At 62.0% G+C, this 17,391-nt stretch overlaps 1 protein-coding gene across 1 annotated transcript in view; it reads left to right on the top strand.

Annotated features, from left to right (window-relative positions):
* Positions 1-288: 288 nt before the first annotated feature.
* LOC137461335 (voltage-dependent L-type calcium channel subunit alpha-1F-like) overlaps positions 289-17,391 on the top strand; it is a gene marked incomplete at its 5' end in the record, with an annotated part of 21,989 nt that continues 4,886 nt past the window's right edge. Inside the window, 30 exon segments of the mRNA XM_068171104.1 lie at positions 289-378; positions 380-393; positions 490-634; positions 636-651; positions 755-838; positions 1,870-1,957; positions 2,602-2,628; positions 3,398-3,558; positions 3,944-4,169; positions 4,716-4,923; positions 5,226-5,346; positions 6,003-6,091; positions 6,257-6,298; positions 6,480-6,537; positions 6,980-7,112; positions 7,639-7,768; positions 8,098-8,157; positions 9,067-9,173; positions 9,637-9,724; positions 10,474-10,581; positions 10,711-10,763; positions 11,333-11,479; positions 12,400-12,601; positions 13,265-13,423; positions 13,819-13,929; positions 14,615-14,698; positions 15,406-15,534; positions 15,837-15,902; positions 16,008-16,099; positions 17,057-17,216. Coding sequence (XP_068027205.1) covers positions 289-378; positions 380-393; positions 490-634; positions 636-651; positions 755-838; positions 1,870-1,957; positions 2,602-2,628; positions 3,398-3,558; positions 3,944-4,169; positions 4,716-4,923; positions 5,226-5,346; positions 6,003-6,091; positions 6,257-6,298; positions 6,480-6,537; positions 6,980-7,112; positions 7,639-7,768; positions 8,098-8,157; positions 9,067-9,173; positions 9,637-9,724; positions 10,474-10,581; positions 10,711-10,763; positions 11,333-11,479; positions 12,400-12,601; positions 13,265-13,423; positions 13,819-13,929; positions 14,615-14,698; positions 15,406-15,534; positions 15,837-15,902; positions 16,008-16,099; positions 17,057-17,216 — 3,198 coding nt within the window.

Raw genomic sequence — 17,391 nt, 5'->3', positions numbered from 1 at the left:
ATCACCCCAACCCCCCCACCAAACTCTTCCAAATGACCCCCTAACTCCCCCAAGGCACCTCCAAATCCCCTCCAGGCTCCCCACATCCCCTCCAAACCCCCCAAGTCACCCCCAACCCTCCCAAGTCACCCCTAAATCCCCCTCAGTGCCCCCAAAATCCCCTCCAAAACCCCCCCCAAATCCCCTTCAAACTCCCTCAAATCCCCTCTGACCTCCCACAAATCCCCTCCAAACCCCCCCAGGTGACCCCCAACCCCTCCCAGGTGACCCCCAACTCCCTCTTTCCAGATGCAGGATGCCATGGGCCACGAGCTGCCCTGGCTCTACTTCGTCAGCTTGGTCATCTTTGGCTCCTTCTTCGTCCTCAACCTGGTGCTGGGGGGTGCTGAGTGGGTGAGGACCACCCCCCCCCCCAAGCCCCCTCCCCATTTTCCCCTTAGCATGTTCCAGGTGGGATTCCCCCCCCCGACTCTTTAACCCTCCCCCCAGAGAGTTCTCCAAGGAGAGGGAAAAAGCCAAAGCCAGAGGAGACTTCCAGAAGCTGAGGGAGAAGCAGCAGCTGGAGGAGGACCTGAGGGGCTACATGGATTGGATCACCCAGGCTGAGGACCTGGAGGGGGAGGATGAGGATGGGGGAGCACGAGAAGCACCGTGAGGGTCTTTGCTTTAAACCCCCCCCCACCCCTCCCCTTCCCCCTGAGCCCCTTAAGCCTTCTCCCCTCACCCCAGTGTTTTGGGGCACCCCTCCCTGAAGGTTTGACAGCCGAGGACCTGATGGGGAAGAGGAAGCCAAGGCTCAAGTGGCTGCGCCACGCCAGCCACTCCACTGACACCCATGGTGAGGGCTTTGGGGGGGCCCTGGAGGGGCTTTGGGGTGACCTAGGTGGATTTGGGGGTGATTTAGGTGGATTTTAGGGGGGTTGGAGGTGGAGGTGACCCCAAAACCCCCCACTAGTGGCACAGGGATGAGGCTCGGGGACCAGCCTGGTGAGCTCAGAGCTGGGAGGGGAGGATTTTGGGGTGACCTTGGTGGGTTTTGGGGTGACCTAGGTGGATTTGGGGGTGGTTTAGGTGGATTTTAGGGGGGTTGGAGATGCAGGAGACCCCAAAACCCCCCAGTAGTGGCACAGGGATGAGGCTGGGGGACCAGCCTGGGGAGCTCGGTTCAGCCTGGTGAGCTCAGAGCTGGGAGGGGAGGATTTTGGGGTGACCTTGGTGGGTTTTGGGGTGACCTAGGTGAATTTGGGAGTGATTTAGGTGGACTTTAAGGGGGTTGGGGATGGAGTAGGCCCCAAAACCCCCCAGTAGTGGCACAGGGATGATGCTTGGGGACCAGTCTGGGGAGTGTGGCTCAGCTGAATGAGCTCAGGACTGGGAGGGGAAGATTCTGGGGTGACTCTGTTGGATTTTGGGGAGATTTGGGGTGACATAGGTGGATTTTGGGGTGATTCTGGTGGATTTTGAGGTGATTTAGGTGGATTTTAGGGGAGTTGGGGATGGAAGAGACCCCAAACCCCCCCCATTAGTGGCACAGGCATGATGCTCAGGGACCAGTCTGGGGAGTTGGGTTCAGCCTGGTGAGCTCAGGGCTGGGAGGGGAAGGATTTTGGGGGTGACCTTGGTGGGGTTTGGGGGGCTTAAGTGGGTTTTGGGGTGACTTAGGTGGATTTAGGGGGAGTTGGGGATGGAGGAGACACCCCCCCCCCCCCATTAGTAGCACAGGGATGATGCTGAAGAGCTTTAACCTTGCTCCCTGTGTCCCAAACCCTTGCCCTTGCCCCCAAATCTTGCCTCCTGCCCCCCCAAATCCTGCCCCCTGCACCCTTAAATCCCCCCCCTGCAACCCCTAAACGCTGCCCCCCACCCCAGCCAGTTTGCCTGGCAGTGAAACGACCTCAGTGAACACAGAGGCTGCAGGGGAGGAGGAGCAGCAGCCCAGCGCCTGCCAGCAGTGCCTGTGAGGGACCCCTGGGACCCTCCCCAAGCCCCCAGGCCCCCCCCCCCAGAGCCACTGGGACTCCCCCACATTCCTGGGACCCCCCCCTCAGAGCCACTGAGACACCCCCCCCCCACATCCCTGGGACCCCCCCCCCCCCCCCATCCCTAGCATGCCCCTAGAGTCACTGAGACCCCCCCAAGCCCCTGGGACCCCCCCCCGCCAGGGTCCCTGAGACACCCCCCTCCGTGTCACTGGGACCTCCACATAGCCACCACGACCCATCCAGGACCCCCAAACTGACCCCTGGGACCCCCCCAGCACCTCCCCATAGTCAGTGTGCCCCCAAAACTGAGACCCTGAGACCCCCTCTGACCCCAAAATTAACCCTGGGACCCCCCCAGACCTCAAAGAGATGCTGGGACCCCCCCCACAGGCAATGGGACTCCCCTCCCAGGACCCCAAAACTAACCTGGGGACCCCACCCATAACCCCTGGGACACCCCACCCCCACCAAACCACTGAGACCCCCAAACTGACCCTGGGATCCCCCCTCAGGACCCCCAAACTGTCCCCAAGACCCCCTCCCAGACCCCAAAACTCACCCTGGGACCCCACCCCCCACATTTCAGGGTAACTTTGAGTTGTTTTCCTCTCCCCCACAGGGCCAAAATCACCAACACCAAGTTCTGGTGAGTGGTGGCAACAAGGTGGGGGGGAGACCCCAAATCTCTCCCCCTGCACCCCCAAATTCCCCCTTCCTCCCCCCAAATCCCCCCTTGCACCCCGATTTTTGCTCGCTGCACCCCCAATTTCCCCCCTTTTCCCCCCCAGATTTTTCTCTTCTACCCCAAATTCCCTCCTTTCACCCCCAATTTTTTGCCTCTTGATCCCCCAAATTCTCCCTTCTAACCCCCAAACTTCCCCTTGCACCCCCAAATTTCCCCCCCTCCACCCCCAATTCCCCCCCTGCACCCCAAATTCCCCCCTTGCACCCCCATTTTTGCTCTCCAGACCCCCTAATTTCCCCCTTCTAACCCTGAATTTCCCTCCTGACCCCCAACTTTCCCCCTGCACCCCCCAACCCCCCCTTGCACCCCGATTTTTGCTCTCTGTACCCCCACTTTCCCCTCTGCACCCCCAAACCTCCCCTTCTAACCTCAATTTTTCTTGCTGCACCCCTAAATTTCCTCCTTTTACCCTCAAATTTTCCCTTTTACCCTCAATTTTTGCTCTCTGTACCCCCAAATCTCCCTTTCTAACCCCCAATTTCCCCCTTGCACCCCAATTTTTCCTCTCTGCATCCCCAAACGTCCTCCTTTTCCCCCCAAATTCCCCCCTACATCCCCAAATTTCCTCCTTCTCCCCCAATATTTGCTCTCTGTTCCCCCAAATTTCCCTCCCTGCACCCCCAAATCCCTCCCGTGCTAACGCGGCGCTGTTCCCGGCGCTGTCCACCAGGCGGCGCTGCCGGCGCCTGTCCCGCCTGTGGCGGAGGCGCTGCCGGGCGGCGGTGAAGTCGGTTTGGTTCTATTGGGCTGTGCTGCTCTTGGTCTTCCTCAACACCCTGACCATAGCCTCCGAGCACCACGGGCAGCCCCCGTGGCTCACACAGACCCAGGGTGAGGCACTGGGAGCGACTGGAAACAACTGGGAGGGACTGGGAGCAACTGGGAGGCACTGGGAGCAACTGGGAGGTACAGGGAGTGGAGTCCTGAAGAGCTGCAGTGGGAGATGCTGCAGTTGAGGATGGGAAAGAGAGAGGGGAAAGGGACTGGGAGGCTACTGGGAGCGGCTGGAAGCTACTGGGAGGCTACTGGGGCTAACTGGGAGCTCCTGGGAGGAGTTGGGAATGGAGGAGGTGGGAAACTGATGTGGGGGCCAAGGTGGGAATGAGAAGCAGAGAGCAGAGGGAGACTGGGAGTAGGCTCAAAGCCAGCCGGGGGCAGCTGGGCTGCTCCTGCGGGGCTGCTAAGAGCTCCTGCGGCTCTCTGGCGCCCCCCTCAGCCTACGCCAACAAGGCTCTGCTGTCGCTGTTCGCCGCCGAGATGCTGCTGAAGCTTTATGCCCTGGGGCCCTCGCGGTACTTCTCCAGCTTCTTCAACCGCTTCGACTGCTTCGTGGTGTGCGGGGGGGTGCTGGAGACCGCCCTGGTGGAGCGCGGAGCCATGGAGCCCCTGGGCATCTCCGTCCTGCGCTGTGTCAGGCTGCTCAGGGTCTTCAAGGTCACCAGGTGAGGGCACCAGGGGACATAGGGAGGGTGCCAAGGGGCACGGGGAGGGTGCCAAGGGGCACAGGGAGGGTGCCAGGGGGATCAGGGAGGGTGCCAAGGGGCACAGGAAGGGCACTCCTGAGGCTGGGCAGCCCCCTGGGTGCCTCCCTGTGCTGCGTCAGGGCTGGGGAGAGGCTGACAGGGCACCAGGTGAGGGCACAGGGGGACCAGGGCAAGCTGGGGCACTGAGGGCATCGGGGCCACCAAGGGCATCAGGGCCAAGTAGGTTCATCAGGGGCATCAGGGCCACCAGGGGCACTAGGGCAAACAGGATCACCAAGGGCACCTGGGCCAACTGGGTCACCAGGGGCACCTAGGCCACCAAGGCTACCAATGCCACCAGTGCTTCCAAGGCCACCAATGCCACCAATGCTACCAGGGCCACCAATGCCACCAGTGCTACCAATGCCACCAGTGCCACCACAACCACACCACACCCCCCCCCAGCGTGGGCATCTCCTCCGTCCCAGTGCTCCCAGTACTCCCAGTTCCAACTCCCCCCCGCAGGCACTGGGCCTCCCTGAGCAACCTGGTGGGGTCGCTGCTGAACTCCATGAAGTCCATTGCCTCCCTGCTGCTGCTGCTCTTCCTCTTCATCATCATCTTCGCCCTGCTGGGGATGCAGCTCTTTGGGGGCCGCTTCAGCTTCGACGAGACCCAGACCAAGCGCAGCACCTTCGACACCTTCCCCCAGGCCCTGCTCACCGTCTTCCAGGTACCCCCCCTCCTGGGACCCCCACAGGGCCTGGGGGACCCCAAAGTTCATGGGGGGGAGCTCAGAAGGTCGTGGGGGGACCCCAGAATTCATGGGGGGAGCTCAGGAGGTAATGGGAGGAACTCAAGAGGTCATGGGAGGAGCTCAGAAGGTCGGGGAGGATATACTGGGAGCACTGGGAGGGTGAACTGGGAGCACTGGGAGGGTGTACTGGGAGGATGTACTGGGAAGACTGGGAGGATGTACTGGGAAGACTGGGAGGGTGTACTGGGAGGCCTGGGCTGATCCCAGTTTGCCCCTAGATCCTTACTGGGGAGGACTGGAACGCGGTGATGTACGATGGGATCATGGCCTACGGGGGCCCTGTGTTCCCTGGCATGCTGGTCTGTGTCTACTTCATCATCCTCTTCATCTGTGGCAACTGTGAGCACTGGGGGCAACTGGGAGGGGACTGGGAGCAACTGGGAAGGGACTGGGAGCAACTGGGAATGGGTTGTAGAACTGGTATGGGAGCAAGGTTGGGAATGAGAAGTAGAGAGGGACTGGGAGCAGGAGGAAAGCCAACCAGAGGGGAACTGGGAGGCTACTGGGCTGACTGGGAGGGAACTGGTGGGAGGCTACTGGGCTGACTGGGAGGGACTGGGAGGCTACTGGGCTGACTGGGAGGCTACTGGGCTGACTGGGAGGGAACTGGTGGGAGGCTACTGGGCTGACTGGGAGGGGACTGGGAGGCTACTGGACTGACTGAGAGGGGGACTGGAAGGCTACTGGGCTGACTGGGAGGGGACTGGAAGGCTACTGGGCTGACTGGGAGGGAACTGGTGGGAGGCTACTGGGCTGACTGGGAGGGGACTGGGAGGGCTACTGGGCTGACTGGGAGGGAACTGGAAGGCTACTGGGCTGACTGGGAGGGGACTGGTGGGAGGCTACTGGGCTGACTGAGAGGGGACTGAGAGGCTACTGGGCTGACTGGGAGGGGAACTGGTGGGAGGCTACTGGGCTGACTGGGAGGCAATTGGGAGAGTACTGGGAGGCAACTGGGAGCTACTGGGAGCCACTGGTTAACCTTTCCACCCCAGACATCCTCCTCAATGTCTTCCTGGCCATCGCTGTGGACAACTTGGCCGACGGCGACAACATCAACTCGGGGGGGGGGCGGCGACAAGAAGTGAGCTTTCCTGGGCAGGGGTCTTGGGTCCTAGAGAGGTTCCCCTCAATTTGGGGGAACCCCCTCAACTTTGGGGACCCCTCCCAAACCCTCACTTCCCCCCTCTTCCCCCCCCCCCCCCATTTTTTTTAACCCCTTCCTCACATGAACTCCCCCAGGGACAAGGGTGGGGAGGCTGAAAGTGGCAGCCAGGAGGTCAGCATCAAGGTGGGTAGGGGGGGAGCCCCCCTGACCCCTCCCCCCAAAGTTCACCCTCCCACCAGGCACCCCCAGAAGCCCCCAGAAATGGAGGGGCTCCCCAGAAAATGGGGGAAGGGGGACACACACACCCTAAAAAAGGGGCAGCAATGATCTGCCCCCCCCGGGTTTTGGTGTGGTCTCCTCCCAGGTTGAAGGAGAAGGAGAGGAAGAGGAAGAGGAGGAAGAAGAGGAAGGGAGTGAGGAAGGTGAGGAGGGGGGGACTGGAAAGGGACTGGGAGGAACTAGGAGAGGACTGGGAGGCACTGGGAGGGGACTGGGAAGGACTAGGATGGGATATGGGGGGGACTGGAAGGGAACTGCAATGAGATATGGGGGGACTGAAAGGGAACTGGAAGGGACTAGGAGAGGACTGGGAGGCACTGGGAGGGGGACTGGGAGGCACTGGGAGGGGGACTGGGAGGCACTGGGAGGGGATATGAGGGGACTGAGAGGGGTGTAAGGGGGTGGTGGAGGGGGGGAACAAGGAGGTTTTGGAGTTACTGGGAGGCACAGGGAGGATACTGGGAGGGCATTGGGCTAACTGGGGGATACTGGGTGGGCACTGGACTAACTGGGAGGGCACTGGATGGGCACTGGGCTAACTGGGTGGCACTGGGAGGGAAGTGGGCTAACTGGGAACCCCTCCAGGCGGAGAGGAGGCCGGAGGGGATGCAGGCAGCCTGGGGGGGTCCCGGCTGGAGGCGCTGGAGGAGCCTCCCAAGCCCAAGGTGGCTCCGATCCCGGAGGGCAGCTCCTTCTTCCTGCTGTCCAGCACCAACCCGTGAGCCACTGGGAGGGGCTGGAGGGAGGGATTTGGGAGGGGGAAACTTCAATCCACCACAGGGAACCGGGAGGAGTGGGACTGGGGGGGCACTGGGAGGGACTGGGAGTGACTGGGAGGGGCTTGGGAGGGGCTGGAGGAGGTACTGGGAAGGGCTGGGAGAGGTTGGAGGAGGGACTGGGATGGGAACTGGGAGCGACGGGGAGGGAATAGGGGGGTGGTACTGGGAGAGGCTGGAGTAGTGACTGGGAGGGGCTAGGAGCAACTGGGAGCTGCTGGGAGGGGCTGGAGGAAGGGGTTGGGATGGGGGAACTGGGAGGAGTGGGACTGGGGGGCACTGGGAGCACTGGGACTGGAACTGGGAGGACTGGGAGCACTGGGAGTGGAGCACTGGGACCAGCTGGGACGAGAATACTTCAGGAGGTGGCCTGGTGGAGGGGGGAGAGGTAGTGGTGGGGGGTGGTCTGTGTGCATTAACTGGGAGCCACTGGGAGGGACTGGGAGCAAGGGTTTCAACTGGTTGCAGGCTGCGGGTGCGCTGCCACGCCCTGATCCACCACCACATCTTCACCAACCTCATCCTGGTCTTCATCATCCTCAGCAGTGTCTCCCTGGCAGCAGAGGACCCAGTCCGGGCCCACTCCCCCAGAAACCACGTGGGGAAACTGAGAGCTACTGGGATGAGCTGGGAGGGGGCTTGGGACAGCCTTGGAGCTGCTGGGGGGAAAGGGTGGAAATGGGAGTTGGGTTTGGGGGGGTTTGAGGGGGTCAGGTCTGCCCCCTCCCCCCCCCCCCCCAGCATTGTGGGATACTGGGAGCTACTGGGATGAGCTGGGAGGGGGCTTGGGACAGCCTTGGAGCTGCTGGGGGGAAGGGGAAAGGGTGGAAATGGAGGGGGGTTGGGGGGGGCTTGGGGGCGGTCAGGAGGGGTCTGGGAATTGCAGGGGAGGGTCAGAGTCACCCCAATTGTTGCCTCCCCCCCTAGATTTTGGGGTACTTTGACTATGCCTTCACCTCCATCTTCACTGTGGAGATCCTGCTCAAGGTGCCCCCCCCCGAGGGTTCCCCCCAAATTTTGTCTGGGGGGTCCTTTATGGGTTTTGGGGGGGTCCTGGGGAGTATTTAGGGGTCCAAGTTAAGAGGGGAGGGGGGTTGGGTAATCCCCAATTTTTGGGGGGGGGTCTGCAAGACTTGAGGAGGGTTGGTAAGGGGTCCCCAAGGGGTTAATTTGGGGGTGGGGGGTGGGCAGGGATTTGGGGGTGGGGCTAAGATTTGGAGGGATCCCTAAGATTTTGGGGGGGGTCTTCATTTTTGGGGGTCCCAAATATTTGGGGGGGATCCCTATGATATTTTTGGGGGGTGTCTTAGAGTCTTGGGGGGTTCTCTAGGTTTTTAAGGGGTCCTAAAGAGTTTGGGGGTGGTACCCAAGATTTAGGGGGGGGGGTCAGGGCTTGGGGGGGGGTTCCCATTATTGAGGGTACATCCCCAGGATTTTAGAGAGGTCTTAGGGAGTCCTCAGGGGGAGGTGGGGGGGAAGGGGAGGATTTTGGGGTTCCCCCCCATATGGGGTTTCTTAGAGGGTCCCCCAAGGGGGGGGGTCACTGTAGGGGTGGGGGGGGTACCTGGGGTTTTGGGGGGGGTTCTCAGGGGGTCCCCATGAGGGGGTTTGGGGATGGGTCTTTGGGGATGGGTCTTTGGGGGCGGTCCCAGGATTTTAGGGGGTCCTCGGGGGGGGGGGGGGGGATTGGGTCCCAGGGGTCTTAGGGGGTTCCCAGGGGCGGTTTGGGGGGGTGTGTGTTAATTTAAGGTGTCCCCCCCTCTCAGTGGAGTTCTAATGGGAGTCCCCAAGGGGGAGGTCCCAGGATTTTAGGGGGTCCCCACGGGGTGGTGTTGGGGCAGGGTTGAGGTTTTTGGGGTCCCCCCTGAGCAGAATGGTGCTGCCCCCCCCCCCCAGATGACCGCCTTCGGAGCCTTCCTGCACAAAGGATCCTTCTGCAGGAACTGGTTCAACCTCTTGGACCTGCTGGTGGTCAGCGTCTCCCTCATCTCCTTTGGCATCCAGTGAGCACTGGGGGAGCCACTGGGAGGGACTCTGGGAGAGATGTATGGGGCACTGGGAAGGACTGGGAGAGACTCTGGGGGCACTGGGAGGGATGTTGGGGGCACTGGCAGGGACTCTGGGGGACTGGGAGGCCCTGGGAGGGATGCTGGGGGCACTGGGAGGGACTCTGGGGGTCTGGGAGGCCCTGGGAGGGATGCTGGGGGCTCTGGGAGGGACTCTGGGGGTCTGGGGGGCCCTGGGAGGGATGTTGGGGGCACTGGGAGGGACTGTGGGGGTCTGGGGGGCCCTGGGAGGGATGTTGGAGGCACTGGGAGGGACTCTGGGGGTCTGTGAGGGATGCTGGGGGCTCTGGAAGGGACTCTGAGGGTCTGGGGGGCCCTGGGAGGGATGCTGGGGGCTCTGGGGTTGCCTTGGAGGGCACTGGGAAGCTCTGAGAGCCCTGCTGGTGGTGCTGGTGTGCAGCTCCAGTGCCATCTCCGTGGTGAAGATCCTGAGGGTCCTGAGAGTGCTGAGGCCTCTGAGAGCTATCAACAGAGCCAAGGGCCTCAAGGTGCCATACTGGGAGCACTGGGAAGGGGGTGGGGGGATACTGGGAGGCACTGAGGGGGGACAGGTGACAGCAGTGGCACCGGCAGGGCCTTGTCTGGGTACCCCCAAATGTCCCCCAGTGGGACTTCTGTGTCCCCAAGGGCCACCCAGTGCCACCTGAGTGCCACCTGTGTCCCCCCCAGTGCCACCTGTGTGTCCCCAGGTGCCATCTGTCCTTATCCTCAGTGTCTGGGTGTCCCTGTTGTCCTCTTGCCTGGGTTCCTGGGGGTCCCCAAGTGGCCCTAGGTGTCCCCAAGTGCCACCTGTGTCCCCCAGCACATCATCCAACTCCCCTCCACCCTGTCCCTCGTCCTTGTAACCCCTCTGGGCCTCCCTGCTGTCCCCATACCCACGTCCCTTGGAGTCCCCAAGTGCCACCTGTGTCCATCCTCTCTCCACCTCTTCTCTCTCTCCCTCATCCTCCTAACCCCTCTGCACCTCCCTGGTGTCCCCATGGCCAGGCTCCTGAGTGTCCTCAAGTGCCATCAAGTGTTGCCCAGTGCCACCATGTGTCCCTAGGTGTGCCCAAGTGCCACCTCTGTGTCTCCAAATGCCACCTGTGTCCTCCCAACACACTGTCCACCACCTGTCCATCCTCTCCCTCCCTCTTCTCCCTCATCCTCCTAAACCCCTCTGGGCCTCCCTGATGTCCCCATGGCCGAGTCCCTTGGTGTCCCCAAGTGTCCCCAAGTGCCCCCTGTGTCCCCCCAGCACGTGGTACAGTGTGTCTTCGTGGCCATCCGCACCATCGGCAACATCATGATCGTCACCACCCTGCTGCAGTTCATGTTTGCCTGCATCGGGGTCCAGCTCTTCAAGGTGAGGTCCCCAACCCCCCCTGAATGTCCCCCAATGTCCCCAACCCCCACCCCCCCCGCCGGGACGTCCCCCACCCTTCCCTCCTGCCCCCCAACTCCGGTGTCCCTTCCTCCTTGTCTCCCCCTCCAGGGGAAGTTCTACAGCTGCACCGATGAGGCCAAGCACACCCCCGGGGAGTGCAAGTAGGTGGTGGCATTGTCACACCCCGCCCCCCTCGCCCCCCGCGGTTGTTGTCACCTCCTTTGTCCCTTCCCCCAGGGGAACCTTCCTGGTTTAGAAGCCCCTGGGGACATCTCTTGCCCCTGGCCCTTTTGTTACCCCCCTGGTGGCCTTCTCACCCCTGCTTGGTGGCTTTGTCACCCCCCTTGGTGGCTTTGTCCCCTTCTGTCCCCTCACCCTAGAGGGCGTTACAACCCCCCTGGGGCCAGCTCCCAGAGTCCCACCCCAAGGAGAGAAGCTCAAAGCCACATTTGGTGCCTTCCTCACCTCCCTGCTGGCACTGACACCCCCCTGGCCACTTTGTCACACCTTTGGTGACATCGTTCCCCCCCTGCTAGCACTGTCCCCTCACCCTAGGGGGTCTTAGAACCCCACTGGGGCCAGCTCCCAGAGCCCCACTCCAGGCAGAGAAGCCCAAAACCCACCCCTGGTGCCTTCCTCACCCCCCTGCTGGCTTCCCCAGTCCCCTGCTGGCACTGTCACCCCCTGGCCGCTTTGTCACCCCCTCGGTGGCCCTGTCCCCTCCCGCCAGGGGCACCTTCCTGGTGTACAAGGACGGGGATGTGTCGCACCCCTCGGTGCGGGAGCGGCTGTGGCACAACAGCGACTTCAACTTCGACAACGTGCTGGCAGGGATGATGGCTCTCTTCACCGTCTCCACCTTCGAGGGGTGGCCTGCGTGAGCTGGGGACACTTGGGGACACCTTGGAGACCCCCTCGGGACCCTCTGGGGGCAGCCAGGCCCAGCCGTGCTGCCCCCCCGCCCCAGCAGTTCCCTCCTGGGCCCTGCCCTTCCTGGGGTGCTTCCCACAGGGCCAGGGGGATGTGGCCCTCTGGTGTCCCCCCAGGTCCCTGCTGTCCCCTCCCACCAGGATAGGTGTCCCTCTATCCTGGTGTCCCCAGTGTGCCCTTGGTGTCCCCAACATGTCCTTTGGTGTCCCCTCCCATGTCTTGGTGTCCCTCCGTCCTGGTGTCCCCCATGTGCCCCTGGTGTTCCCAGGGTGTCCCCTCCCATGTCCTGCTGTCCCTATGCCCCCCTGTTCCCAGTGTCCCCACCCCTTCCTGTCCTCGTGTCCCCAGTGTCCCTTCCCTTCTTGTCCTTGAGTGTGTCCTTCTGTCCCCATCCCCTGCTGTCCTGTCTTGTCCCCACTCCTTGCTGTCCTGCTGTGCCCAATGCCTTTCTGTCCCCACCCCTCAGCGTCCTGCTGTCCCCACTGTCCCCATTCCTTGGTGTCCTCCTGTCCCCAGTGTCCTTTTGTCCCCATCCTTTGCTGTCCCCAACATCCCCATCCCTTGGTGTCCTTGAGTCCTTGGTGTCCTGCTGTTCCCAGTGTCCCCACCCCTTAGTGTCCTTCTGTCCTGATGTCCCCAATGTCCTCACCTGTTGTCCTGTCCCCATCCCTTGCTGTCCTCCTGTCCTGTCCTGCTGTCCCCACCCCTTGCTGTCCTCCTGCCCTGCCCTGCTGTCCCCACCCCTTGCTGTCCTCCTGTCCTGCCCTGCTGTCCCCACCCCTTGCTGTCCTCCTGCCCCTCACCATCCCTCCACCCTCACCCCACCTGACCCTCCTCTGCGTCTCCTGTCCCCCCGCCCCGTGCCAGGCTGCTGTACAAAGCCATCGACGCCAACGCGGAGGACCAGGGCCCCATCTACAACTACCGGGTGGAGATCTCCATCTTCTTCATCGTCTACATCATCGTCATCGCCTTCTTCATGATGAACATCTTCGTCGGCTTCGTCATCATCACCTTCCGTGCCCAGGGCGAGAGCGAGTACCGCAACTGCGAGCTCGACAAGAACCAGGTGCTCGCAGCTCCACAGGGCTGCCACTGGGGGGCGACAGAGGGTGCCGGCGAGCAGGGCAGGCAGCAGCTAGCGGGGCGGCCACCAGAGGGAGCCAAAGGGCATCGGACAGCAGGGCGAATCCGGCCAGCAGGGGTCCCTGGTTAGGAGGGTGGCCGCTGGGGGCTGCCAAAGGGCACTGGCTAGCAGGGGAAGCAGCAGCTAGAAGAGTAGCCATGGAGGGATGTCAGGGGGCACTGGACAGCAGGGTCACCACTGGGGGGCAACAAAGGGCAGCAGACAGCAGGGGGCAGCACAGCAAGCAGGGAGCAGCAGCTAGCAAGGTGGCTACCAGGGAGTGCCAGAGGGCGCCAGCAGCCCCCGGGGTGGTGGAGGTGGCACCTTAGGTATGGTGGTGGTGCCACCTCCTGCCTGATGGTGGCCAATGGTCACCAATGGTGGCCAGCAGTGACCAATGGTGACTGCTGGTGGCCAGTGGTGGCTGATGGTGACCAGTGGTGGCTGGTAGTGGCCAGTGGTGACCTCTGGTAACCAGTAGGGTCAGGTCGTGACCCCTGATGGCTCCTAGTGGCCAGTGGTGGCTGGCAGTGGCCAATGGTGGCCAGTGGTGCCCAGCAGTGGCCACTGGTGGCCCTGACTTTGCTGCCCCCTGGTGTCTCGCAGCGGCAGTGTGTGGAGTACGCCCTGAAGGCTCAGCCCCTGCGCCGCTACATCCCCAAGAACCCAACCCAGCACCGGGTCTGGGCCATGGTCAACTCCACTGCCTTCGAGTACCTCATGTTCATCCTCATCCTCCTCAACACCATCGCCCTGGCTGTCCAGGTGGGGACACCATCTGGGGCAGTTGAGGACACCTGGGGGACCTGGGGATGCTGGGGGACATCTGGGGACGCCTGAGGACATCTAGGGATATCTGAGGATTCTGGGGACACCTGGGGACCATGGGGCCCTTTGAGGAGACCCTAGGGACACCTGAGGATACCTGGGGACCTCGAGGACACCTGGGGGCACTTGAAGACCCCTGGAGAACCCTGGGACACCTAGGGACACCTGGGAACACCTAGAGATCCCTGGGGACACCTGAGGACCATGAAGACACCTGGAGAGCCCTGGGGATATCTGGAGGACCTGAGGACTGTGGGAACATGTGGGGCCCCTGGGGACCCCATGGGAGCCTGCAGGTGGTACTGGAAGGTCCTCTCCTGCCCTGCCCCCAGCACTATGAGCAGTCCAAGCCCTTCAACTACGTGATGGACCTGCTCAACATGGTCTTCACCGGGCTCTTCACTGGCGAGATGCTGCTCAAGATCATCGCCTTCAAGCCACGGGTGGGTGGCACCTGGGGGGTTGGCAGCTTGGGCAAGGCAGTGCTGGTGGTGGTTGGGCCTTTGGGAGTGGTGGGGGCAGCTTGGGCATGGTGGTGGTGGTACATTGGGCAGGGTGGTGGCATCTTGTCTATAGTGGCAGCACCTTGGGCACAGGGTTGGCACCTTGGGCATGGTGGTGGCAGCTCATGAGCAGTGGTGGCACCTGAGGCAGGGTGGTGGCACCCTGGGCACAGTGGTGGCATCTCAGGCATGGTGGTGGTGGCACCTTGGGTATGGTGGTAGTGACACCTTGAGTATGGTGATGGTGGCACCTTGGGCACGGTGTTGGTGACATCTTGGGTATGGTGATGGTGGCACCTTGGGCATGGTGGTGGTGACACCTTGGGTATGGTGGTGGTGGTACCTTGGGCATGGTGGTGGTGACACCTTGGGTATGGTGATGGTGGCACCTTGGGCATGGTGTTGGTGACACCTTGGGTATGGTGATGGTGGCACCTGAGGCATGGTGGTGGCACCTGAATCATGATAGTGGCACCTTGGGCATGGTGTTGGCACCTCCTAAGCACTGGTGGCACCTTGGGCTGGATGGTGGCCCCTTGGGCACGGTGCTGGCCCCTTGGGCAGGGCAGTGTGGGGGCTGGGTGCCCCCCAGGAGCCCCTGCAGCCTGGCACTGCCCCCTTGCAGCACTACTTCTGCGACGCTTGGAACACCTTCGATGCCCTGATCGTGGTTGGCAGCCTGGTGGACATCGCAGTCACCGAGGTCAATGTGAGTCCTGCAGGGGGCGCTGCCGAGCCCTACCCTGGCCTCCAGCCACCTCCTGCCTTCCTCCTCACCTTTGGCTTCACTCTTGTGGCATCGGCTCTGGGCACCTTCGCCGTCATCTTCGTTGTCTTTGGCATCTGCACCTCCATCCTCTGCTCCACCTCCATCCTCTGCTCCACCTCCATCCTCTCCTCCACCTCCATCCTCTCTTCCACCTCCATCCTCTCCTCCATCCTCTCCTCCACCTCCATCCTCTCCTCCATCCTCTCCTCCACCTCCATCCTCTCTTCCATCTTCTTCATCCTCTTCTCCATCCTCATCCTCTCCTCCACCTGCATCCTCTCCTCCATCCTCTTCATCCTCTCCTCCACCTCCATCCTTTCCTCCATCCTCTTCATCCTCTCCTCCATCCTCTTCTCCACCTCCATCCTCTCCTACACCTCCATCTTTTCCTCCATCCTCTTCTCCACCTCCATCCTCTCCTCCACCTCCATCCTCTCCTCCACCTCCACCTCTCCTGCACTTCCACCTCCTCCACTTGTCATCCACCTCCAACACCTTCCATCATCTCCGACCATCTCTACCACCTCCACCCCTCCCCCACCAGAACGGGGGCCACGTTGGTGAGGTAGGGAAGGGTCTCCTGCGGGGTGGGGGTGGGGTGGTGGCTGCTGGGGTGTCCCTCACCCCCTCGGTGGTGTCCCCAGCAGAGCTCTGAGGACAGCTCCAGGATCTCCATCACCTTCTTCCGCCTCTTCCGGGTCATGAGGTTGGTGAAGCTCCTGTCCAAGGGGGAGGGCATCAGGACCCTGCTCTGGACCTTCGTCAAGTCCTTCCAGGTGACACTGAGGGGACAATGGGGGTGGCAGAGGGGCTGACAATGGAGGAGGTGACAAAAGAGGTCAGGGGGTGGCAGAGGGGGTGATATGGTGACAAAGGAGGTGGTGGGGAGGTGACAATAGGAAAGGTGACCATGGGAGAGATGACAATGTGGGTGCACAGAGGGAGGTGGCAGTGGGGGGAAGGTGGCAGTGGGAAGGAGGTGACAGTGGGAGGGAGGTGGCAGTGGAGGGGAGGTGGCAGTGGGGAGAGGTGACAGGGGGAAGGAGGTGACAGTGGCAGTGACAGCCTCCCCCCGCAGGCCCTGCCCTACGTGGCCCTGCTCATCGCTATGATCTTCTTCATCTACGCCGTCATCGGCATGCAGGTGAGGCCCCTCCCCGCTGCGGTGACGCCACTTCTGGGGTGCTGATGGCTCCCCCGGGGTGCTGATGTCACCCCCACGGTGTCCCCTTCCCCTCCCCTCCCCCAGACCTTCGGCAAGGTGGCTCTGCAGGACGGGACTCAGATCAATCGCAACAACAACTTCCAGACCTTCCCCCAAGCTGTGCTGCTGCTCTTCAGGTTTGGGGGGGCCCTAGAGGGCATTTGGGGGTCCTAGGTGGGCTTTAGGGGGGTCCCTGCAGGGGTTTAGGGGAACCTAGATGGGGATTTGGGGGTCCTAGGTGGGCTTTAGGGGGGTCCCTGCAGGGGTTTAGGGGAACCTAGATGGGATTTAGGGGTCCCTGGAGGAGATTTAAGGGTCCCTATAGGATCTAGGGGGTCCCTAGAGAGGCTTCAGGGAGTCCCTGGAGGGGATTTAGGGTTCCCTATAGGATCTAAAGGGTCCTAGGGTGGCTTTAGGTGATTCCCTACAGGGGTTTAGAGGAACCTAGAGGGGATTTAGGGGTTGCTGAAGGGGTTTTAGTGGTCCCTAGAGGGGCTCTGGGGGTTCCTAGAGAGGCTTCAGGGAGTCCCTAGGGGGGATTTAGGGGTCCCTATAGGCTTTAGGGGGTCCCTGGAAAGGATTTAGGCATCCCCATAGGATCTAGGGGTTCCTAGAGCAGCTTTAGGGGGGGTCCCTACAGGAGTTTAGGGAAACCTGAAGGGAATTTAGGGCTTGCTGGAGGGGTTTTAGGGGTCCACAGAAGGGATTCAGAGGGGGGACTTAGGGGGGCCCTAAAAGGGCTTTAGAAGGCATCTAGAGGGACTTTGGAAGTTCCTGGAGAGGCTGTAGGGGTCCCTACAGGGGTTTAGAGGAACTCAGAAGGGATTTAGGGGTCCCTAGAGAGCACTGAGGGGCTCCTGGAGGGGTTTTGGGGGTCCTTAGAGGACCTAAAGGGTGCTTAGAGCTTTAGGAGTTCCTGGAGGGGCTAAAAGGTTCCCTACAGGACCCAGGGGGTCCCTACAGGGGTTTAGAGATCCCTGGGGGGGGGGGTGTGGTGGATTTAGGGGTCTCTATAAGATCGAGGCGATCCCTAGAGGGGCTGTAGGTGTCCACAGGGATCTGGAGGGATCTCTGGGATCGGTGTGTGCCCCCAGGTGTGCCACGGGGGAGGCCTGGCAGGAGATCATGCTGGCCAGCCTGCCGGGCAAGCGCTGCGACCCCGAGTCGGACGCAGAGCCTGGGGAGGAGTTCAGCTGCGGCAGCTCCTTCGCCATCGCCTACTTCATCAGCTTCTTCATGCTCTGTGCCTTCCTGGTGAGGGGGGCTGGGGGGGATTTTTGGGGTGCTGGGATTGGATTTTGAGGTGCTAGAGGTGGATTTGGGGGGCTCGGGGGTGGGGGCATCCCTAAGACCTTTGAAGCTGCTGTCTGAGGGCGCTGGGAGGCTCAGAGCACCCTTGTCGGGGTGCAACTAGGAAACGCTGGGGTTG

This window comes from Melanerpes formicivorus, unplaced genomic scaffold, assembly GCF_026170545.1.
Source record: "Melanerpes formicivorus ecotype bairdi unplaced genomic scaffold, bMelFor1.0.p_v2 SCAF_1824, whole genome shotgun sequence".
Taxonomy (NCBI): Eukaryota; Metazoa; Chordata; class Aves; order Piciformes; family Picidae; genus Melanerpes; species Melanerpes formicivorus.
Note: the sequence above shows the minus strand (reverse complement) of the source record. Positions and strands in the feature narration are given on the sequence as shown.